The 24,050-nt window shown below is 33.7% G+C and overlaps 3 protein-coding genes across 5 annotated transcripts; 1 reads left to right on the top strand and 2 right to left on the bottom strand.

The window, feature by feature from the left end:
* Positions 1-625: 625 nt before the first annotated feature.
* Positions 626-1,450, bottom strand: LOC138347439 (uncharacterized). The gene is made up of 2 exons (XM_069295734.1): positions 1,212-1,450; positions 626-920 (listed from the first exon to the last, which is right to left on the bottom strand). The coding sequence occupies exons 1-2, from the start codon at positions 1,448-1,450 to the stop codon at positions 626-628; spliced, it is 534 nt and encodes a 177-aa protein (XP_069151835.1).
* Positions 1,451-9,421: 7,971 nt separating this feature from the next.
* Positions 9,422-13,554, top strand: LOC101260911 (probable pectate lyase 5). The gene is made up of 5 exons (XM_004234862.5): positions 9,422-9,889; positions 9,960-10,662; positions 10,740-10,931; positions 11,444-11,649; positions 13,210-13,554. Exons 1-5 carry the CDS (start codon positions 9,720-9,722, stop codon positions 13,451-13,453), a joined length of 1,515 nt encoding a protein of 504 aa, XP_004234910.1. The 5' UTR covers positions 9,422-9,719; the 3' UTR covers positions 13,454-13,554.
* Positions 13,555-13,579: 25 nt separating this feature from the next.
* LOC101261205 (glycine-rich RNA-binding protein RZ1C-like) lies at positions 13,580-21,153 on the bottom strand. Of its 3 annotated transcripts, none has more exons than XM_026029845.2 (4): positions 20,849-21,153; positions 16,719-18,732; positions 14,196-14,677; positions 13,580-14,019 (listed from the first exon to the last, which is right to left on the bottom strand). In XM_026029845.2, exons 2-4 carry the CDS (start codon positions 16,755-16,757, stop codon positions 13,800-13,802), a joined length of 741 nt encoding a protein of 246 aa, XP_025885630.1. In that variant the 5' UTR covers positions 16,758-18,732; positions 20,849-21,153; the 3' UTR covers positions 13,580-13,799. The 3 variants fall into 3 exon arrangements, with proteins under 3 accessions (XP_025885630.1, XP_025885631.1, XP_010317974.1); XM_026029846.2 differs by having other exon boundaries at positions 16,719-18,742; positions 20,849-21,082; XM_010319672.4 differs by lacking the exon at positions 16,719-18,732 and having other exon boundaries at positions 20,849-21,139.
* Positions 21,154-24,050: the final 2,897 nt, after the last annotated feature.

Genomic DNA, 24,050 nt, shown 5'->3' with positions numbered 1-24,050 from the left:
GAATGATTCTAGGTGTAAGTGTTACATCTCCTAGCTCAGTCACTTTTACTTTGTACCCATTTGGTAGGCTTATCAAGATGGGATATGGCAAAGATCTAATGTTTGTTAGGTAGGATTTATAGAAAGTCATATGGTTCGATGCCCCTGAATCTAAGATCCACAAGTCAGACTTTGATTCAAAATGTTTACATGAAGATTTATAATAATCAATAGAAGAAGTACAAACTATATTACCTGCAAAGTTTACAGAACCATTCCCCATCTCAGGATTATCTTCAATTGCTCCAGCATTGTTTACCTGGAAATGATGCAGCATTCTCATAATATTGTGATATTGTTCCTTTGACAAAGTCACATTGTCATCTGCATCCTTTTTCATTTGATCACTCATTTCATTACTCATTGAGTCAGCAGATATGCCATGAACATTTGCTGCAACTCGCTTATAGTTGAAATTAGGATTAAAGTTGTACGCTTGTGTGCTCCTATTGAAATTGGGATTATTGGTAGGCTAAGATGTTAGATTCTGCTTGTTGTGCTCATTTTGAGTATTTTGGGGGTATCCATGGAGCTTATAACAAGTTTTTATTGTGTGTCTTGCTCTCTTGTAGAAATCACAGAACAACTAGGAGTTATCCACATAATTCCCTGCATGTTGACGTCCTGTGCTACTGGTCGATCCACGATTAAAAATTTTAGATCCAGCATTAAGAGACACAGAGTCAATATTCATCACATTATGTGGTTTAAATTCTCGCTGTTTCTCTTCTTGAATTAGGATCGAAAAGGCTTGAGCCATTGAAGGCAATGGATTCAACATAAGAATGTTTCCTCTTACAGCAGTATATACTTCATTTAAGCTCATGATAAACTGTATTAGACGACGATCCTGCTCAGCTTTGTACACATTTTCTTTTGCCCTACACGAACAAGCATAGACACAGTGATATTTGTTGCAAAGATTGTTAAGTTCTTCCCATAGTCTTTTCATTTTTGTATAATATGCAGTAATATCAAGAGTACCTTGAGTCAGATCATTGATATCCTTTTGAATTTGATACAGTTTTGCCCCGTTTGTCTGATCATATCGATCTTCAAGTTCCTTCTAAAGTTCCATCGAGTTATTGACATATTCTACACTATCATAAATCTCCTCGGACAGAGAATTGAGAATCCACGATGTAACCATGTCATCGCAACGTTCCTAGTGCCGGATATGAGCTGAATTGACTCCAGGTTTCTTACAATCGCCATTAACGAAGCCTAGCTTGTTCTTCGCTGATAAAGCACGGAGTACACTTCGTCGCCATGAACCATATCCTCCTACATTAAAAAGGATTGGAACGAGTGCCGCGCTAGGATTATGTGAAGGATGTAAGTACAACGGATTGCTTGAATCAATCAAGCTGGGTACACTTGCAGTAGTTGATACCGATTCATCTATCGCCATGATAAACGAAAAAAAAAACACGAATCCAGAAAATCCCAATTACTCAAATCACAGTAAGAAGAAGAAGAAAACAGAGACGAAGAAGAAGATGATATTCTACTGTCGATTCTTAACCAAGCTCTGATACCATGTTAAATCTACAATTCCACCATTGATACAAACTCCATTGGAGTATAATATGAACATGTGTTTTGAGTATGAAAGCTTAACTTTTCATTATTGAAGATGAAGGTCTTTATATACAAAACTAAACTAATGCAGAAACACAAAACAAAAAACTAACTAACACTTTCACTAGTTGGTTATGTAACTAACTAACAAATTATACAATCAATTTAACGAACTAAGCTGACTCAGCAGCAGTTTGTTATAATTTGAATATCATTTATCTTAACAAAGAGCTTCCTAGAAGGATGATATCACTGGTGATTTGATTAACTCACAACGATAAAATTTACTCATAAAATTATAATCATCCCATTTATCCAAATTGAGTTGATTTGATCTATTTATTTATTAATTAGCTCAATTCATTAACTCATATTTTAATTTGATATGCCATATATAATCATAACTAAAAAAATAATAGCTTCTATAAGGTACTAACAATACTAATAAAATTAAAAAATCATTAAAACATTGTAGTAAGAGTTGGACGATTTTACGCATTTTAGTCAATTTTAGGCCAAGAGACATATTTTAATAGTTGTTTCAAAGAGCCCCCAATGGCGGAGCTACAGTTCGCCAAAAAATTATATTGTATGTATAAGTAAAATGATATTTTAAATGATTACTTAATATATTTTGGATACCGTGAACAACAAATTATGTAGAACCCATTGATTCTTGGGCCTGAGGAAGTAGCGTGCAGGGGGTGGGGGGCGTAAGTTCTCGATACTCACCAACAACACTGTTTATTATGCTATTTTTTATATTTTAACAAGAGTCTTTTTAGTTACTTTTTAAATCAAAAAAAAATAGTTAAAAATCTATTATTAGAAATAATTCAAAATTAATATTATTTGATAAAATAATCCTTAATAAAATACAACTCAAGAATTTAAGAAAAAAATTTAAAAATTTAGCAGCCAATTAGAATTTTAATTGATTTGACTTTTTTAGTTAAAATTTTAAATAAAACTTATTTATTATTTAATTTGAATTAATAAACAACCCTGAAATTATGTATAAAATAACAAAACGCCAAAAAAGGCTCCATATAGAATTTTCTTTTGAAAAAATTGTTTAATTGTACTCTTTATTTTACATGTCTCATTGTTACCGTCATCGTTACTTGAAGCGTAAAAATGATATCATTCTAAGTTGAACTTTCTTCTTTTTTTCTTTCGTCTAATCACGTTATATCAAACTAAATATGCACATTAAAATTAAATATTATGTAATTAACTTTTTTTGTACATTTGTTCATTAAGAAATTCAATCATTAATACTATGTAGTTTGATTTAAAAAATTTCAGAACACCCATTCATTATTTTTTTAATTGATGTAATTCTTAGACACTCTTTACAAAATTTCTAGCTATGTCATTACCCCGTCGCCCGACCCCACCCGTTACTTGCTATCACCAACACCATCTTTTGTATTTTAAATCAAATCAGAAATGTGATAATACAAAGAACAAGAAATGAAAAAAGAAAAAAAAAAGAAGAGAAGCCGTGATATGGGGCGAAATGATTTTTTGGTTAAAAGATTATTTTTGGATTATCATCTTTTGTGATGTTAGATTTTAGAGATTTCTTAGATTTATCTTTCTCAAAAATTAATTATAATTGGAGTATTTTTTTTCTATATTATTAATTATTAATACTTTTTTAAATAATAATTATAATATATTTTTATATTATTCACTTTTACTTATTCTTTTAGTAATAAAATTATAAAATTAAATATAAATGACATGCATGTCCTAGATTCATGAGTCTTACGTGCACCCCATATTTCAAGACTTACTTTGCCCATACTACATTATGGTTTGGCAATAGATTTTCAAACATTTTTTATAAATATTATTTGTGTTAAAATTTGGATGAGATTACACTATTTGTTTGACATAGTATTTGGAAACATAGTTTATTTTTTTTGTGAAAAATATGATTTATACCCATAAGTTTTAAGAATTATCGAAATTAACCACATGTCTGTATTACAATTTAATTAAATCTTGGTTCCAACAATTAAAAAGTAGTGTCCATGACACTGAAGCAAAATGGTAGTTTGAATTGAGTGCAACAAGGATCATTTCATACATTGCAAAGTAAACAAAACACATAGGGGTCGTTTCGTACAAACATTAATAGTGCAGAGATTAGTAATGCATGGATTAATAGTGCAGCGATTAGTAATGCTGTAACGACCTGTTTAGTCGTTTTGAGCAGCAGATTTTATTTCTGGAAAAACAGGCTGAGGCGACGAACCCAACGACGGACCGTCATGGGCACGACGGACCGTCGAGGGTGTCTCGTCCCAAAACACTTAGAAATTCTGAAATTTGGATGCTGAAATCGACTCTCTGAACTTTGTAACGAAATGGCAGGACGGACCGTCGCAGGCGCGACGGACCGTCACAGGCCCTTGGTGGAAATTTGGGTCTCTGAACTTTGCGACGACCTGCAGGACGGACCGTCGCAGGCGCGACGGCCCGTTACAGCTTGCGTAATCCCAGTTGGAGTCGGATTTCTGGTTAAGTTTTAAGGGACGTTTTGGACTATTCCTGCTATAATTATATATTTCGTGGGTTTATATTAATAACTCAAATTCTTGGGGGTTAAAAGAGGTAACCTTAAGTTAATTAGTGGGGTATTATTGCCATCTTTTATTCTTAATTATATACTAATTAGGGTAAAAGAAAGAGGGTTTGAATAAGAAAACAGAAAGAACAAGAAGGGAGAGAGAGAAATGATCGAGAGAAGAGGAAAACACCAAGCTTTGAAGATTAACTTGCTTGATTTCAATTCTTCGGTGGAGGTAGGTTATGGTTTTCATGCTATTCGTAGTAAACTCTTAATAACGAATGATATGTATTAGTAGTATTGTAAACCTTCTATATGCTTAATTGTATGCTTGCATGAATGATGTGATTATGTAATTGTGAATAAATAAGCATGATGAAGCTATTGAATCCCAAATCTTGAAAAGAAACCCTAATCTACTTTATTAATGATGATGCCTTGGTATAAAAGAAGGCTTAATGAATGAAAGTAGTGAGATTAGGGGATCGGGTGCCACGTTCCGGTACCAGGATAGAATATGGATCGGGTGTCACGTTCCGACACCAGGATAGAATATGGATCGGGTGCCACGTTCCGGTACCAGGATAGTATATGAGGATCGGAGTGTCACGTTCCGACACCAGGATAGTATATGGATCGGGTGCCACGTTCCGGTACCAGGATAGAATATGGATCGGGTGTCACGTTCCGACACCAGGATAGAATATGGATCGGGTGCCACGTTCCGGTACCAGGATAGTATATGAGGATCAGAGTGTCACGTTCCGACACCAGGATAGTATATTGAGGAGCGGAGTGTCACGTACCGACACGAGGGGAATAAAGATAATGAATTTTGAAAGATGTTAATATATTCAATCTAATGAACCTAATTCCCAAATGAGTATGATGAGGAGGTGTGAGTCCTTATTGATGTGCTTGGTGTTGTAACCAAGGGTTATGGTAACTGTAAATGGTGCATGCTAAGGATATTAGTTGATTTTATGATATTGCTAATTATATACTGTTTTCTATTTTGAGTTGGCCGATGATATCTACTCAGTACCCGTGGTTTGTACTGACCCCTACTTTTATGTTTTTCTTCTTGTTATTTGTGGAGTGCAGCAAACGTGCCGTCATCTTCGACTCAACAGTAACTCAAGCCAGTCTTCGTCACACCGGATCTTCAGGGTGAGCTAACACTTCTAGCTTGGACTGGATCTTCTCCTTCATGTCTTGATGCCTTGAACCTCCGGCATGGACTAGCTTCTTATGTATTTTTAGCTTTTAGGATACTCTTAGTTTAGTCATTTGATCGTAGATGTTCTTGTGATGATGACTTCCAGATTTTGGGGAATAATAGATGTTGAATTTTAGAAGTTAATGAATTGATTTTATTAATGAGTTAAGTCTTCCGCATTACTTTCTGTTGTTATTACATTGAAATGTTAAGGTTTAGATTGGTTGGTTCGCTCACATAGGAGGGTAAGTGTGGATGCCAGTCGCGATCCGATTTGGGTCGTGACAAATGCGTGAATTAGTAATGCAAGGATTATTTTTTATCAAGTGTTTGGTTCACTACTTTTCACTTAATTTTGTGTTTAATTTATAATTCTACAAAAAAATTCTTTCCTATTATACTCTTGTGTTATTATGAGTGTTTACTTCATGTAACTAAGTCAACGCAGATAACTACCGGACCGGATAACTTTTTTAAAGAATTATTTATTCCATTTAATTAGTTAAATCAAATACATATATATAAAATTGTTATTAATTTTAAGGTATGATGTACCACTAAGAAGATCAGTGATGACGCAATGTATTTCTAATTTTTTGTGAGTTAAGTATATATCTTAAACTTAACATAGATTTAAGACTACTTAAATTGTTAATACCTAAAGCTTATTTTATTTTTATTTTTATTTTTAAACAATAGTTCAAGTGGGTAATTGGCAAATTATCTTGAATATAAAAAAAATCAAGAAAAAATGGAAAAAAAATATTAGTAAAATCATTAAATTACACCAAACAAATTTGGAGAATAAAAAAAGAACATTGATAACCACCCTAATATAAATAAAAAGGAAATTAAATTACAAAAGAAATTTAAAAAAAAAAAGAATAAAGGGTTAGTTTAGTCATTTAGGGATCTTATCCAAGGTTTAACAAACCTTGGATTACCTATCCCTCCCTTTTCTAGGGATAAAATAAGACCTTGTATGAGGTATAACTAATTCATGGATTAGGTTAAATAAAATAACCAAACAATGTTTTTGTTGGACTAAATTTTAATCCATGGATTCTTTTGATTAATATCTCCTACTAAACGGGTCCTTAAAGTATTGAAAATAATATAAAATTACCCTTCATCTACCTATTGGCTCCAAAATGCCCTTTTCATCTACCTATTGGCTCCAAAATACCCTTGTCATCCATTATTTGGTTCAAAATTGACCACTTTTTTAATTGTTTTAAAATTAAACTCTTTAAATATTTTTTAAAATACTTGGAGTTCAACTATTGATTATAATTATAATTTATTAATATAATTTGTAAACCAACCCACTACTGACTCATTACTAATTAAACCTCACCCAATTAGTAATTCAATTATAATATCAAAATCGTCATAAACACTACTAAAACACGATAAAATTATAGATTCCTGAAAATGACATTCAAAATTATTCGAGTCTGAATCGAAGCCCCAATTAAATTTAGGTTGAGTCGCTTATTTAGGAGGACACTTTCTTTCAAAATTGAATTAGAAATTTATGATTAAAGCTAAAGAAGTAATACATCCCGAATTAATTCATGAATTTTTTAAATAAAATTTTATAAATATTTATGATTTGTTTTAAAACCTTTAATATATTATTTTGAAAAAAAGTTACCTATAAAGTAACATCACATAATTGAGACGTAAGAATAATTAAGATGAACATAGTCAGACTTTTAAGTTTATCGGTGATTTTTATTTAGCCACTTGAATGTATGATAATTTACTTCTATAATTTTTAAAAACACACAATTGGTAGTAGCTTGCATTAATAATGTGATGGGTTCATTAATTTAGAGGGATTTAATTAGTAATGGGTGGATAGTGGATTGATTTATAAATTATACAAATAAGTTAAATTATAACAAAAAGTTGAGCGTCACATATTTTAAAAAATATTTAAATAGTTTAAATATAAAATCGTTAAATAAGTGATCAATTTTGAACCATAAGGTGGACGACAAAGGTATTTTGGACCAAATAGGTGGGTGGGAAGGGTATTTTGTAGCCAATATGTGGATGGAGGGTAATTTTGTACCATTTTCAATACTTTGAGAGTATTTTGGGCCTTTTTCCGTTCTTATTTTAAATTTTTTTTCATGAGATATTATACTCCAAATGTGTCAATTTTTTCTAATAATTCCTTCATTTTTCATAAAAATTTTATTTTTTCTACAAATAGTATTCAATATTTGTTAAAAACCTAGTAATTTATAACCTATTAACTTTTTAAAATAAAACCCCTTAAATTTAAAAGTCTAAAACACATATTTTTTTAACATCATCAAATTACCTTGTAACAAGAAAAACAAAAACAAAAAGAGTTCCATTTACTTGTCAAACATCTAACATACACAGGGTAGAGCACAACAACTCATGTCAAAGGGCAGAATCAAGTAGAGCTGAGGTGGTCTATTCAAAACCCTTTACCACATAAAATTATACCATGTAATTGAATAAAGAGAAAAATATATCAAATATATTTGAATTTTGACTCAAATTGCTTAATAAATATCAAAGGAATTTTATCTCTATAATATTTAACAATATATTTTGAATATACATATATATATATATATATATATGTGTGTGTGTGTGTGTGTGTCTACGTGAACACCATAAATATTGTATCGTTATAAATAGTAATATATAAATCTTTAAAATAATTATTAAATAGTGCAGGATTAATATGTCCTCAAAATTTGAGATTATTACATAATACAATCAAAATTCAAATATATTTTAATTTTTTTCCTTAGAATAAATATTGAATTCTCTTTAATATTTTTATGTCTTTCATATTTTAGATCCTTTTTACTTTTTTTTTTTAAAAAAAAGAAGATCGGATCCGATCATAAATAAGGACCCGTTTGGATGAGCTTAATAAAAGCAGCTTTAAAAAAGTACTTTTGAAAGTGCTGAAACTTATTTTTAAAATAAGGAGTTATGCGTTTGGATAAAAGTGCTGAAGTTGTTATGTCAAACGTGAAAAGGGGAAAATGGAAGAAAGAGATGTTGGGGTTATATGGGTAATTTGGAGATTGTATAAAAATATTAAAGGCAAAAAAATAAAAATATGGTCAACTTAAAACAGCTTATAAGCTAAAAAAAAAAAGCACTCCTACCCCAGCTTTTAACTTTTGGCTTAAAATAAGTTATTTTGAGTATTGCCAAACAGTTAAATAAGTCAAAAACCAACTTTTAAGTCAGTTTGATCAACTTTTAAGTTGAGCCAAACAGGCTTTTAGTTCACAAATTGAAGTATCAAAGATGCCCTTGACTTTCACTTTTATTAAACCACATTATTTACAAATTTTGGATTTTTTTTTATCTCATTTTTTCTTGTTTGGTTTGTTGATTCTTTTTTTTTGTAAGGTTTCCACAACACAAAACGAGTAACAATATTTTTTTATATATCCCTTTGTTCCTTTTACTGGTGGAATTTTGACTTTCTGTTCTTTCCGTTTTACTTGTTATTTTTCACTTTCATTATTTATAATTATTTGATAGATATATTAAAAATAAGTGTTTAACATTAATTGTTAATTTAAATAAGAATGAATTAAATTTTTTTTTAATTTTATCTCTAAAAAATTACTTCATTTTGTTCAATTGAAAAATTATATGGACTTTTGATATTTTTGTTATAGTAAAATTATATTAGTCAAATTAGTATAAAATTTTCCTCAAGGAGAATACATAACCTTTAAGGTGACAAACAATTATAGACGGAGGGAGCATACATTAAGAAAAAAATAGTATCTTTTTTTATTTATTAAACTTTCAATTTATTTTAAAAAAATAATATTTTTAAAATAGTAAAATCTCTGTAATGAGTAAATTAATTTTAGAATTCTATTGGTTAATAAGCATAAAATAATAAACTCAATATATACTTAATAAATGTATGAAATAGAAAATTGAGAAATAAATAAAAATAGAGGGAGTATAATGTTTCCGAACGAAATAACACAAAAATGCAATAAAGTTTATGATATTATAGTAAAATATAGTGCCATCAATGATGAAGAAAATTAAATGAAATGCCGTGTGTTTGGTTTGAAGATCCCCTAAATAGAGATTAGAGAGTGAGGGAGCCTAGGTAGGAGAAGAGAAATAAAAGTGCTCTCTCCCGTCCTCCATCCTTCAATATAGTGTGAACATCATAGTCATCACCCCCAATGTAGAGTATGTCCAAAACCCTAATTACTGACAATACTCCATTTTTATAGCAGCAAGCATTTCAAAGAAGAAAATATGTCTTCCCAGAGTTTGTTTTACAGGGCAAAGATGCCTCCTGCCACTCCCATTCTCTTATTTATCTACCTCATTCTCTCCTTCTTCTCACCTCTAATTGATTCCCAACTCAATCTTACCCTTCCAAACCAACACCCTTATCCTGAATCTGTTGTTCACCAACTTCACAGGTAACTAAATATCTGCATTATTTTCTATCAAATTCCATGTTTATTCATTCATAGCTTGTTTCTGTTACAGGAGGGTTAATGAGTCCAGATTACTATTCCAGACAATTGTAAGAGATAGCAAATGTCACAGTACAGGAAACCCAATAGATGATTGCTGGCAATGCGACCCAAACTGGGCCAAAGACCGGCAAAGGCTAGCAGACTGCTCCATTGGTTTCGGTCAGAGTGCAATGGGTGGGAAAGGAGGTCAGATCTACGTAGTTAGAGACTCCTCCGACAGAGACACAGTCAACCCAATTCCGGGCACGCTCCGTCACGCCGTAGTTCAAGAGGAGCCTCTTTGGATCGTGTTTGCAGCAGACATGGTTATAAAGCTAAAGCACGAGCTTATTATCAACAACTACAAGACCATCGACGGACGGGGAGCAAATGTTCACATCACCGGCAATGGGTGTATTACATTACAGTATGTGAGCCATGTGATTATACATAACGTTCATATTTACAATTGTGTCCCTTCGGGTAATACTAACATACGGTCGAGCCCAACGCATGTTGGGTGGAGAGGCAAATCGGACGGTGATGGTATATCCATCTTTGGATCTCATAATATCTGGATTGATCACTGTGCATTATCTCATTGTACCGACGGTTTGATTGATGCAATCATGGGGTCTACTGCTATTACTATATCGAATAACTATTTTAGTCATCATGATGATGTTATGCTCTTGGGACATGATGATAAATACTTGCCTGATTCAGGAATGCAGGTTGATTACTGATTTTTCCTCTTTGTGTTTTTCTCTCTCTGGGTTTTAGTAAGTAATTGTGAGATATTGTTGTTTAGGTGACAATTGCATTCAATCATTTCGGAGAAGGATTAGTGCAAAGAATGCCAAGAATTAGAAGAGGATATGTACATGTGGTGAACAACGATTTCACACACTGGCAAATGTATGCAATTGGTGGAAGTGCTAATCCTACCATTAACAGTCAAGGAAATCGATATACTGCTCCCGATGATCCAAATTTGAAGGAGGTAAATTTCTCAAATTCTTTTTAATTTGGGTACTTGAACATATTTTGGGAATAATTGTGCATTTAGAACCTCAATTATTTTTGTCTACTTTCGTGCGTAGTTTGCACAAAATCGGGGTTTTACCATGTTATTCCTTTCTCATTCAAAAAAAGATTCTCAATCCTTTTTAATTTGGGGCTACTGGTAAAAAGTTGTTTTTTCTAGGACATACTTTGGTTATAATTGTTGCATTTGGAACCCTAGTCAATTTATTGGTGCTCGGCTGACTGACTGACAATCATTTTATAAAAGGAAAAAAATGAAATTTTAATTATTTTAAAAAATATATGTCAACCCGAATTGTTACACCATTAAAGTTCCAACTTGAAACTATAATTGAGAATCAAACTTTTAAGAGCTAATAATTACTCACTTATAAAGATAAATCCAAGCTGAAAAGTGAATGTATTTAATCCCTTTAACTTCAATATTTTCAAGTAGAGAGAGATTGATTTGTAATTAATTACGTGTAGGTGACGAAGCGGGAGGACACAGACAATGGGCAGTGGGATGAATGGAATTGGAGGACGGACGGGGACACTATGGTTAATGGCGCATTTTTTGTGCCTTCAGGGCAAGGCCTTAGCAACCAATATACCAAAGCCTACAGCGTTGATCCCAAATCCGCCCTTCTAATCAACCAGCTCACCGCCAATGCTGGTGTCCTTGGTGGCCCCAGGTACTTCTACTTTCAAACTCGATAATTATTTTCTTGAAAATTATACTACCTTTCTGTGAAGAAGTGAAATCGATCCATACACACCAGACCACCTGAACAAATTAAAAAGTAGTACCTCTAAAACTAAAATGAATATAGCTGACAGATAAAATTGCACCAGCTGGACTCATCTTTCTATCCACAATTGGGATCGATCAACAACACATAGATTCTGGTAATAATTAAATAGATAAACCTAAACAAATAAGAGAAAATCACTTCTTCAGATGGCCTTGATTGATTCATAGACTGATTTCAAATTATGATTTGAAGTTTAGAAAGTTTATTTAGAGGAAATTTATTTTTCCAAAAAAGTGTAAAGTGTAGTATAAAGGTTTGCGTGTTCACGTGATTATGTGGGACAGTGAAAACCCCTTGTAGGGGCCCGCCGGCCACTACATGTTCAGCCCATTGTAGTCTTCACTTGTTTTTTAGTCCACTTAAAAAACTTGTTAATTTCACAAAAGGAAATAGCACGTATGATTATAGATGTGTCTTTCACATTTTTATCACTAGAAAAAAAAGTTAGCTGACTTGACAGACATTTTTTTAAAAAAAGGGAGTATGTGTGGCTATGCAAAGGCTGTCTTTATTTTCAGTTATTACTCTCCTGGAAATGTTTAAACTTATAAAATATTATGAACTTTTAGATGACAAGGTTTGTCTGGTACAGTATATAAAAATAGAGTTGAATAAAATGTAATGTTGAGATTAATAATGTACTTATTATTACCTACAGCTGTCTTTAGGCATAGTTATACATAAATTAATATTAATTATGTGCCTATAATACTGAATTAAAAAAATCAATGAAATTATATTAAAGAAAATATTTTGCATCCTATTCCAACCAAACGACACGACTCGGTGGAAATTGGAATCTTTCATTTTTCTGGCTAATAAGAGTGGTAGGGCAGAGGACAGATGAGGACCACATGCATGTGAGACCTCTGCTGCTCCATGCTTTTCCACTAATACGAATAAAATTTTTACTTTTTGCAATTTTAATTTAAATTTATGTCAAACATATTAAAATATCCTTTTAAACTTGTAGCCTTAGATGTGTCACATGAAAGTGCAGATTAAAATGTTGACTCATATTCAAATTTGCAGATGTATATTTATTGCAAAAAAAATTATCCAAGCCTAGTTTACTCCCTAGGTTACCAATCCATATTTATTAGACATGTAATTGTTTCGTAAAATTCACAGCCTCCCTTCCCAATCCCAAAAACAGCTCCTCCAAATGGCCTGTTTAACTCATATTCAAAAAAGTTTTGACAATAACTTTTGATATTCAGATTGCACGTCTACACACAATGTTTTAAATCATAATTGAAGTCTACGTCCAAAAAGCATGAAAATTTTAAACTTATCACGCTACTCATCAATTAGTGCTTATCATAGAATTTTACTTGCTAGCAGCAGTTCATGTTAGATAAAACTTAAAAACTGATGGCAGTATATTTATTTTTGCCATAGCAGCTGCATTTTCTTACTTGTAAAGCTTATATAAAACAGGGACAATAGCATAAGCATCTTACCCCAAGTGGGCGGCGGCACTAGTGAAGGAAGCGGCAGGGGTCATGACCAGTCCAATAGCGGCAGTGTCGACTTGTTCGGAATGATATTCAGCGGTACTGGTGCATCTGCAGCAGCACCACCAACAACCACCCCTATCTTATTCTCCTTTTTCATTCTTCTCACTTTGTACATCATAACTATCACCACTCAATTATCAAAACCATTCTTACACTTGCTATAGCATTTTAGGGTCACCACCACATTATTATTATTATTATTATTATTCAACATTTTGTACATTAGTTGATTGGTTGGAATATCAGAGATTAGTTGTTGCCTTCATGCATTGCATGCGCTCCTCCAGCTGTTTATTATAAGTGCAAATACCATAATGCATTCCAATAGAGGAAGCTCCCTCTTTTATAAAGCATACAATATTCACTGAAAAAACATAGCTCTGCTCATTTACTCTACTTGTCACTCATGCACTACTAACTGCTTCCACACATTTATCCTAGTGTGTGCTCCGTACCCACCATACTACCACAGAGATCAACTAAAGTTCAACATGTATGTGCTTATTCATCTCAGTAACGGTCAAAGGAAGGTGGACGTCCTCCCCTTCCAGGGCGATCATAAGGTCCTGCTCTATCTCTGTAGCTTCTTCCCTCATATCGTGCTGGTCCTCCACCTTCATATCTTCCACCCACATCTCTGTCAAACCCTTTTTCTTTGCCATAGCCACTCTGAGGGTAGCGGTCAGAACTCCCATACCTATTGCCCAAGCGATCGCCTCCAGGAGGGTACCTAGGATAAGAATACAAGTTATTTTTGGTGAGAAAACAAGCCACCACTTCACACTTTTAACACTCTCAAACAATTACTCGATTATTTATAATCTGAAAGCTAAGCAGGCTCGCTAACAAACTTCCGCTCAAAATTGTGATACCACTGCATTTTATTCAGTTCTTACAACAATATACCTGTCGCTAGCGTATCGATCACGACTCTCATATCTGCTGTCATAGCGCTCCCTATCAGCATGGTTCCCTCTATCATATCGGTCATCCATGTACCTATCACGGTCACTTCCAAACCTATCCCCACGTGTGCCACCATACCTAGAACGAGAAGGGGGTGTTAGTGGTCGAGCACCCCGGCCACCTCCTTCCAATGGACAGTCTCTAGCCCAATGGCCAGGGCGACCACAGCTGAAGCAAGTGTCTTGCCCAACTGACCTATTACCCCCACCATAGCTCGCCCTGCCACCTGATATGTAACCTCCACCATAGCCATGATCAGGATCCTCACTTCCCATCTTTGGTTGCGCCTTGTTCACCGATATCACCCTATCACCAACCTCTGCACCATCCATTTCTCTTATTGCATCCTCCATTGCTCGGCGGTCTGCAAATGTTAAAAACCCAAATCCACGAGGGCGGCCCGTGTCTCTGTCCAGCATAACCTACAGGGGAAAAAAATCAGAAACTACTGCCAGAAAACATACATCAAACAGAAGAGCTGAGTTCTTTGAACCCCATGCAATATACAAGTGTGAATTAATCAAACTGATGATGAGCATTATATTGCCCGGACATTATGATTTACTCTTTTCACTACACATCTAGAGCATCAAATGGAAAAACTACATATCTGAAAGACTAGAAATGTTTTGAGCTCCTTTATTTTAATACTAGTTCAAATTGTTCAGCCTGTTTGGGACTGAGGCATAGCTAACACATCGTGGCTGAATACATGTATAATGGGAAGTGTCTCAATCAGCATAACAAGACAGCTTCCATTCAGAATGATACTGCGGAAAATATTGCTCAACCCAGCCAATTTTTAACACGGGAACTCAAATTCTGAGGGAAAAAAACTGCTCAACATAACCAATTTAAACACAGGAACTCAATCTTTATCACAGTGAACCATCACAAAAATTCAGAAAAGAAGAGGCAGTATCGTTAACCTTTTTACTCCTTCCCACATTCCCAAAATAATAACCTATCTCCTACACAAATATACCAAGACATGATTGGACCAAGATAGAATTAAAGAAATCAAAGCTATTTGAAGACTGTTACTCTTGAGTTAATAAATAGGCACGAAACGTTAAGAATGACACAACCTTCAAGAATTTAGAATAGTTCATGTTGGGGCCCCTCATAATAGTGTCAATTTTTTTTTTTTGATAACTTAGGTGTCCGGGCCAGCTTGCGCGTAGCTCAACTAATTCCATCAACAATAGGGTATCAAAATATTAGTCTTCAGACAAAAAAGAAAAAGGTTTTTTGACACCCATGCATCAATCTTCATATAGTGATCTGAAGACAGACAAATTTCACAGTTTTTTGTTTACAAGAAAGGGAATAATTGACTTTCTTAGGTAAGTTTTTCAAATTTCTCCCATTGCTACAAAATCCTCAATCATTCATAACTTAAGTTTTTTTTCTTATGACTGAGAAAAGCCATAAGTTAAGAAATCCTTATGGCTTCTTCTTATGACCGAGAACGCCGTCTGGGGCCATCATTGAGGACCAGCGGCAGCCTTCAAAACTCGGGGAAAATGGGTCGCCCCTCCACACTTCCCAATTTAAATAAAAGGCTTAGTTCGCATGGCATAGGGCTCAAACATGTGACCTAAGTTATAAGCCCCTCAACCTTTTCCCCTTGAACTCAGGTCATCCTCAATTATGAGTTTTCATTTGTAAAACTTATACCTGTACTTTTTGCCGATGTAGAAACGCTACACATAATTTAGATCATGTATTGAGATTCCTTGCATTTTTGTAAGACTTCAAGTCCTTGATACTGTTGTAGCAGGAAACTACTGTCTTGGGGATGAAAAATCAGCAAAAATATTTTCGCTTACCAAAAATATATTATCTACAATTCTTTCATAAAGCTTACCTATGATGCTCCCTTCCCTCCTAACCACCCTTAACAACCAGACAAAATACAAGTTATTATGAGTGATTAGAGTTAAACATTCTCAATTATTCTACCGGAAAAAAGACTTATGCTATCAAGTAGCAGCTCCATTTTTTGATTGCTTGGGCAATTCAGCATTCAACTTCAAAATACTTTGTTAACTTAATTCATGATAGGGACTTCAGGTCTCAAGTTAAATACAATTTTATAATTATGCATGCAACAATGGCACAAATGGAGGAAATTAAAATAAAGTAGGAAAAAGAGACGGCAATACGTTGTCTCAATCATATCACAAGATGAGACTGGAGGATCTTGAATCAACATGTTTTTGAGCAAGGCCTGGAAATTAAAGTGTATTTCTTAAGAGGAACTTAAAACTAAGTTTTTTTTTTTTTTGAACTGGAAACCATCAACAAGTTTAGTTAAAAAAAAACAAACAGAAAAGAAGATACTTGGAGAGATTTTAATAAATCTACAAACTGATCTATATCCTCTAAACCTACTTATTTACACCAAAATAGAAAGATATTATATATGACAATACATTTAAAACAGCAAAGAAGTCTTACTTGGGCAGCAGAATCTGCAGTCCTGCAGATTCCAATCATCTGACCCCAATCCCATTAGGTTGACTCGGTTAAAATGAACCCAATGAAGTCGGTAGCATTAACAGCAAACACAAAACAACAAATATGAAGGCATTCTGACATCTCAGGTAAATTCTTGACAATGCCAATTGATCTGATTTAAAGCCACATACTTTTCTTCACTCACTCCAACCATGAGTGCCAAGTAAATGTATGGAAGAAGTATATCTAAGCCATAGGTGATAGATCAAACTATCTCACAGCTGTAAGACACCTTTTTTGAGGAGCTCTTTTGCGTTAGATTTCCCATAAACATTTAATTTCAGTTATTATGCAACACAATGATCTTCATTCAGCTACCTTTCCAGCATCAATTCAACTAATCTATATTATGAACATCCACCAACTACGGACATTTCAACTTCCCCCTCTTCAACTGTTGACTAGAAAGCCACCAAAGACGATGAAGCCAACCTTCAATATCTTAATCCAGCTTCAGCATATTAAATACAATGCCAAGGGAGTGGACAACTAAGATGCCAAAGAACTAATCTAACACAGTATATCATCAACCAAAAAAATCTGATAAGTAAGATACTTCATTGTTTTCACTAGGTTGTTTGAAGAACTACTGCTCTTCTGTCTTCAGAAGTATACATATGGTCCAAAGTACGAAGACCTCAGACACTGAAGCAACAAACCAACCTTCAAATAAACCGAACAAACTATCTAGATCTTATGGCTTTCCAAAAGGTCAAGAATCGAGTTCCCCCTTGATTGTGACACATGTTTGGAGAATCAGGGGTGTTTGATAAGTGCCACCATAGCTTCAAATTAGTTTTTCCCTGATTCTTCTTCAAAACAAATTCAAAACGAATGTGTAGTCTATGAACACCCCAAACATAAGACGGTGAAATGGACACCCTCATAGAAAGCTAGAGGTCTCAATATTTTCATAGCATCTACGCAGAAGCATGAAAGTCATTTATGTTTCTCCTGTGAACTTCATGCACCAGATCTTTTGCAGCTTACAGTACGAAGAAACTATTGATGGGACAAAATCCAAGGACCTCAGAGATCACAAATTAGCAAATAAATAGCATATTTGAAAAATCAACTCAAAAAGAGAAAATGATACTTCCATGTTCCTGCCAAAGTACTTAGATTATCATGTCTAACATCTGGCCCCTTGAACTAGGGAATATGACATGCAACTTCTAGTAAGAACAGACTAACATTTTCCAAATCAGATTCATTTTGAAGGATGCCAAGACCAAGAGGTGCCATTTTAAGAAACTGTCTGCCAACTCAACTTGAAGAAATGTTTGACCTGGAGACTGAGCTTAGTTTATGTATTCGAAATTCATCTTTTGATGGAACCTTTTCAATAGGGGAATTCACACTGGACTTCTTAATAGAGGAAGAACCAATACCCTCCTTCTTAGAGCAGAAAAAAGCATGCACACATACCACTTATACGCATAATCAAAGCATCTTACATCTAATATTATGAATGCCCTCTCTATTACCACATTTGATGCATCTCAGAAGGTAAACAGGTTTACTGGACATTAGTGTAAGTTGACTGCTATGCATCTAAATCAGAATGAAGAATATCTTCAATCCAAGGCCAACATCCAGATGATGTGATGAAGTCTAGATAGAAAGAGGATATTAATAATTCAAACAGTTAATCACACCAGAGCACAATTTGTGAATCGCTGCAATCTGCATCAAAGAGCACACTTCCAAACACTTTTTTTCCGAAATTGAATTTGATCTCGGTTCAACTACTTTCAAATGTTTCTTTAAAGCAAACCACTGTTCATTGTCACATGGAATTGAATGTCAACTGCCTTTTGTGAATGGTCTAGCGAGTGAATTCAAAAACAAGCTGCTGAACAGATTCTAGTATCTCAAATGTGGCACCCAGCAAACTTTGCACATCCCAATGAACTAACAACTTCCTCATACTAGTCCATTTAAGGCATCAAATCTATAAGAAGCTTGATCCACAGAAAATTGAGGGAAGTTATCAATACGTAATCAAATTGGACAAAAATATAGAATATAACAAGATAGTTCTCAACATCACGCATTCTAGGAATTCAAACATCAAAGACTGTCCCAGTCAACATTCCCACAGAAGACGAATCATAAAGAAATGAAGAAATAAGAATTTGAAAAAAAAGCATTTTGATCCACGATTTATCTTTAAAAAAACGTTTCCATTGCTTAAACAGATGTATACCTCACCAAAAAGTTCGCTACTCAAAGGACAACCTACAAGGTGTAACGTGCAATCTGTTTCTGTTGCATAGTGATTATCAGATTAAGATAAAGAAACAATAATTAGGCATCCGGGTACAAAAGGCTGTTAATATACCATAATTAAAAATGGATTTGGATCCTCCCTAGTAGGGGATCCTGTAGACCTGCAATAATTTTCAATACACTCTTTTCAAAGAAGCCACATGTACTCCCAGAAAATTAATGGTCCAGATTGTAGCCTCTTGTTTATTCTCTGTCACCTTGGTTTTTCATCAAAAGCGCACTTCCTGAACACTTCATAGACTTCATTTTTTACCCTGCTTCTTCACTATCATTCATTTCCTTGCACTTTTTCTCTCTGTGTGAATATATTCAATTCCTCTTTATATTACACTAACAATAGTATAATTTGAATTGTACTCTTCAAAGATTAAAAATTTGGGCTTGGGGATGAGAAAAGAACTTGGGATGTGAACTTGGTTTTTGAATAGCTTGGTTGCCTACCCAATTGATGAAGACAAAAAGCTTGTTACTCTTCTTCTCCAATGAATTTCACTATCCAAATTCTATATATTATGTACTGTGGATATACACTACGTTCACTTTTACTTCTCCACTTTGGACTTCACATGCCACTTAAAAACAATGATTGGTATGCGTATTTTATCACAAAATCCATATTAATTGATGTTTAGTCTTAGGTATTGACAACTAATGTGGGGAATACGTAATCAATGTTGATTCTTCTCAGGATATGCTAAAAGTAGAAATATATTTTTAGTATAGTGGACAAGTAAAAGTGAACGGAGGGCTCGATTTTTTCCCTTACTTACTATAATATTTATATAGAGAAAATCATAAAAATGAAATACCGAAGTAAGAAGTGAACTTGAAATCACATTTTTATGGTTATCACATAGAAACAAAGTGATATGTTTAGTGAAAAAAAAGAAAACACATCGGGAAGCAGAGTGCTGGCGGAAAACCAAGGTGAAAATCTGGACCATTAATTTTCTGGGAGTACATGTAGCTTCATTAAAGGAGCGCATTAAGATTACTGGAGGGAACCCCAACCAGTTAAAGTTATCTCGTCTCAATTTAACTAAGCAACAAGAACAACCACAGAGCCCGTGTAATCACACGAATAGGGTCTAGAGAAGGTAGTGTGTGTGCAGCCTTACCCCTTTCCTCAGTTAATATAACTAAGCCCATCAATATATAATACCAAGCAAATAAAATAGTTTCAACAATATAAATGACTAGATGATATTATTGAATATGTTTGAGCCTAAGTTAGAAATGTTCTAGAAAAGTGGAATTGTTATAATAATCAAGAAAAAAAATGCTCCATATAGTTGCTAGAACAAAAGGTGAATAAAATGAAGTAAACTCAGCATCAAGCAGGACGGATTACAACATCCAACAACAGGGTCCTTAGTTCAATACAGATCAAAATTGTTCGAGATTTATATGCTCTTCCAATAAAACTAAGATTTTTTTTTAAAAATCATCAAATATATGAACATCAACTAACATCTTCAACTTTTCCGTATAGTTGCTAGAACAAAAGGTGAATAAAATGAAGTAAACTCAGCATCAAGCAGGACGGTTTACAACTTTCAACAACAAGGTCAATAGTTCAATACAGATCAAAATTGTTCGAGATTTATACGCTCTTCCAATATAACTACGATTTTTTATACGATTTTTTTTTAAAAAAATCATCAAACATATGAACAACAGCTAACATCTTCAACTTTTCCATATTAAAGAAGAAATTGCGCTAATTTACGTTTAGAAATTGGAAGAAATATAAGAGTGAATTAAGGAAAATAGCGAACCTGACAATCAACAATTTTACCGAAAGGACTAAAGGCATCTTCGAGCTGATGTTCAGTTACGTCCCAAGATAACCCACCAACAAAAATTCGACAATCTTGAACCTTCCCTGACATCTTTTCAATTCAATCAGTACTCTAAAATGCCGAAACCCTACGCAAAATCTCAAAACACCGTCGGAGATTCACAGAGAAAAATAACCTACCTCCAGCGTTTTCTCTCTGCGAAATTGTTTAATCTGCTGCTACTTCTTAATATAATATATATTTCACCAGCATGTCCTCCTATTTTTTGGAAAAAAACAAATAAGCCCTACCTTAGGCCTTAGGGGTGTTTGGTGCGAGTAGTGGTGGTAAATAGACGCGTTAGGTCAAATTTGAGTGGGTTGAAAATTGATCAACATAAAATGGTAATAATTTAATTCGCTTATATTTGATATAGATAAAAATGAATTGGATAACAAATGAGTTGGGCAAAATACTAGTTTATCCATATTTTCATTAGTAAATAGTATTCTACTTAAAAATTTAACATGGAGAAAATATTTTAGTTTTTTTCTAAATAAAATATATTGAAAATGTTTCCTTTAGTTTTATTGTACCATAAAAGTAAAAAAAAGAATTTAAATTTTTTTTCCGGGGTAGGGAAGAGGGCTGATAGGGAAGCTATCGGGGAGGGGGGGGAGGAGGGAATCGAAGGTGGGATGAAAAAATAAAATTTTTGAAGTTGAAAATTTTTTTTAAAAATAAACTTAAATTAATATTATTATTTTTGGGGGTGGGGGTGGGGGCTGGTAGAGGGTCGATGGTACAGATAGAAAATGAAATTTTGAAGTTGAAAATATTATTTTAAAACAAAAATATAATTATTTTTTGGGTGGGTGGGTGGGGGTGCGGGATCGAGGGTAGGGTGAAAAAAATAAAATTCTGAAGTTCAAAATATTGTTTAAAAATAAACTTAAACTTTATTTGGGGATGGGGGGTTGGTAAGGGGTGGGGGAGGGAGGAGTCGAGGGTAGGGGTGAAAATATTTTCTTTTATACCAAACACACCCTAAAACATGATTAATGCATTTTAAGCAATGTCAGTATTAGACCTATTAGTACATGCTTTGTTTATTTTACACTATTATTTATTATCCAATATAAAATTAAACAAATAAAAAAATATAATTATAATTAACAAGGCAATGTACATTTAAAATAGATATTTTTGGAGGGCCAAAAACTTCACATTTTCAATTATAGAGAAAAATAATTAGGTTTATAGAAGAACATAAAAAAAAGAAGAGAGAAGTTACAATATATTTGGTAAAATCATGAATTTTGAGTGAATAAAAGTTAGAAGTTTAACTTATTTGGCTAATTCATATTTTATCCATATTACCCATATTTTTTGAATTGAATATGAATGTCAACCCATAATTTATCCAGGTAAAAAGTCACTCACCCAACCCATTAAATATGAGCGGGATACCAAAATATGGACTTATTTTGTCGTCACTAGGTGTGATAGATAAAATAAATGGGATAAAAAAAATTTTGGTGTCTTATTTGGTTGTCATGTTGAGATAACTTATCCTACCATTTTATCATAGTTATAGGATAAATTATCCGAGAATAGTTAATTTCAGGATGATTAATCTTGGATAACTTCCACCCACCATATGGTTATTGCCATCATAGCTTGTGATTGATTGTTCTTAAATAAAAGGTTCCTAGCGTGTGTGTTGCTAATGATGTTATGGCACACACGAGAGTACGTAACTCCAAAAAGGATAGAGTTGTCCATAGCTACCTGCTTAGCTCCTCCTTCGCCAGTGCATCCACCACCTTGTTCTTCTCCTGGAATATATGTATTAGCATTGCTCCCATATGCGACCTGCATTCAGAAATTAAGTTAGTGTGAGAGAAAGCTGGTGACCTTTTGAAATCATTTGAATGGTAGAGTATGTCTTCACTTCTAGCCTTTTCGCTTTGCTACTCAAAGTTCATGAAGGACTGTTATAATTTCGGCCTTAGTTGCATCTATGTGGGATAAAGAAAGTTGCATATCCACTCTCCATTGTGATTTATGATTACTCCCCCAATGCCCCTAAGTCCCGAAGAGGTTTCCATTGAGCCATTTATGTTGAGTTGGTATGTGCCCTATGGTGCAGTAGATTCCAATTTACTTCAATGTTTTCCATGAACTTTAATCATTATTATTCTTATGTCGATAACAAAGTGGTATTTAGTAGCACTAGCGATCATAAGACTTGTTTTGATCTTGTATTTATTCTCATTAAATACATTATTTTTTCATCTTAGCCACACCTGTTGAAGGTCTTATTCTTAAGGAATTTTAGCCTGTTTTTATGTTAGTTGCATACATGTTTGAAGTATTTATCTCTATTCTAGGTTGTTCTGGAGGGAGAGTACCTTCATGTCACTATCCGAGTCTACACTCTGGAAGTGATCGGCACTCAAGAACCATTGTTGGTTCCCAAGCGAACTCTCATCCTGGCCAGAAGATTAACTTGAGCATGTAAAATTTTTAAAATTGAATAAAAATCAATAACTCAAACACAAAGCTTTAAACTAACAGATTAACTCTGAATAAAAATAATATATTCAACTCGTCATAAAACATGGAACTTAAGTCTTTACAACATTTAATAAAATAAATGAATAATATAATCTTCACAACTATATTGACTATCTATGAAGCCTCTAAATGACAAGGATGAAAGTCGGGACAAGACTCACGACATCCTGAATAAACTTAAAAGTAAATGAAACCCTCCGAAAGCAAGGAGACTCACCATACCTAACTCAAACTCTCGGATGTATCAACAAAGCTCCTATTAATGATTTTGAATACCTATGTCTGCATCATCAAAAGATGCAGGTCAAATGACTCACGTCAAATATACGAGCATGTAAAGGGAATTCTATGCTTGAACTTGATAAAAATGGAAGCATACTTACCTGTTTTAAAACTTACTCAACTCAAGGAATACTCAAGGATACTCAAAACTACTAAAACTTACTCAACTCAGAAGTACTCAAGGATAAGATACTCAACTCAGAAGTACTCAAGGATAAGATATTCAACTCAAAGATATGATATTCGATTCTGGGTACTCAACTCCATATAAAGCAAGAGTACGTATGCAATATATATAAAGCTTTATAAAACATTAATAGAGCACCTGGATGGATTT

This window comes from Solanum lycopersicum, chromosome 3, assembly GCF_036512215.1.
Source record: "Solanum lycopersicum chromosome 3, SLM_r2.1".
NCBI lineage: Eukaryota > Viridiplantae > Streptophyta > Magnoliopsida > Solanales > Solanaceae > Solanum > Solanum lycopersicum.
This window is presented reverse-complemented; position numbering and strand designations above follow the sequence as displayed.

What these genes read in the sequence shown, in the direction of transcription:
- LOC101260911 (XM_004234862.5), top strand. Translation starts at nt 9,720, where the DNA reads ATGTCTTCCCAGAGTTTGTTTTACAGGGCAAAGATGCCTCCTGCCACT. An exon ending in GTTGTTCACCAACTTCACAG is followed by an intron (nt 9,890 to 9,959) that starts GTAACTAAATAT and finishes TTTCTGTTACAG; the next exon opens with GAGGGTTAATGAGTCCAGAT. An exon ending in GGTGTCCTTGGTGGCCCCAG is followed by an intron (nt 11,650 to 13,209) that starts GTACTTCTACTT and finishes TATATAAAACAG; the next exon opens with GGACAATAGCATAAGCATCT.
- LOC101261205 (XM_010319672.4), bottom strand. Translation starts at nt 20,962, where the DNA reads ATGTCAGGGAAGGTTCAAGATTGTCGAATTTTTGTTGGTGGGTTATCT. An exon ending in GTAAAATTGTTGATTGTCAG is followed by an intron (nt 14,678 to 20,848) that starts GTTCGCTATTTT and finishes TTTCCCCTGTAG; the next exon opens with GTTATGCTGGACAGAGACAC. An exon ending in GATCGATACGCTAGCGACAG is followed by an intron (nt 14,020 to 14,195) that starts GTATATTGTTGT and finishes TTCTTATCCTAG; the next exon opens with GTACCCTCCTGGAGGCGATC.
- LOC138347439 (XM_069295734.1), bottom strand. Translation starts at nt 1,450, where the DNA reads ATGGCGATAGATGAATCGGTATCAACTACTGCAAGTGTACCCAGCTTG. An exon ending in GTCAATTCAGCTCATATCCG is followed by an intron (nt 921 to 1,211) that starts GCACTAGGAACG and finishes TTGTTCGTGTAG; the next exon opens with GGCAAAAGAAAATGTGTACA.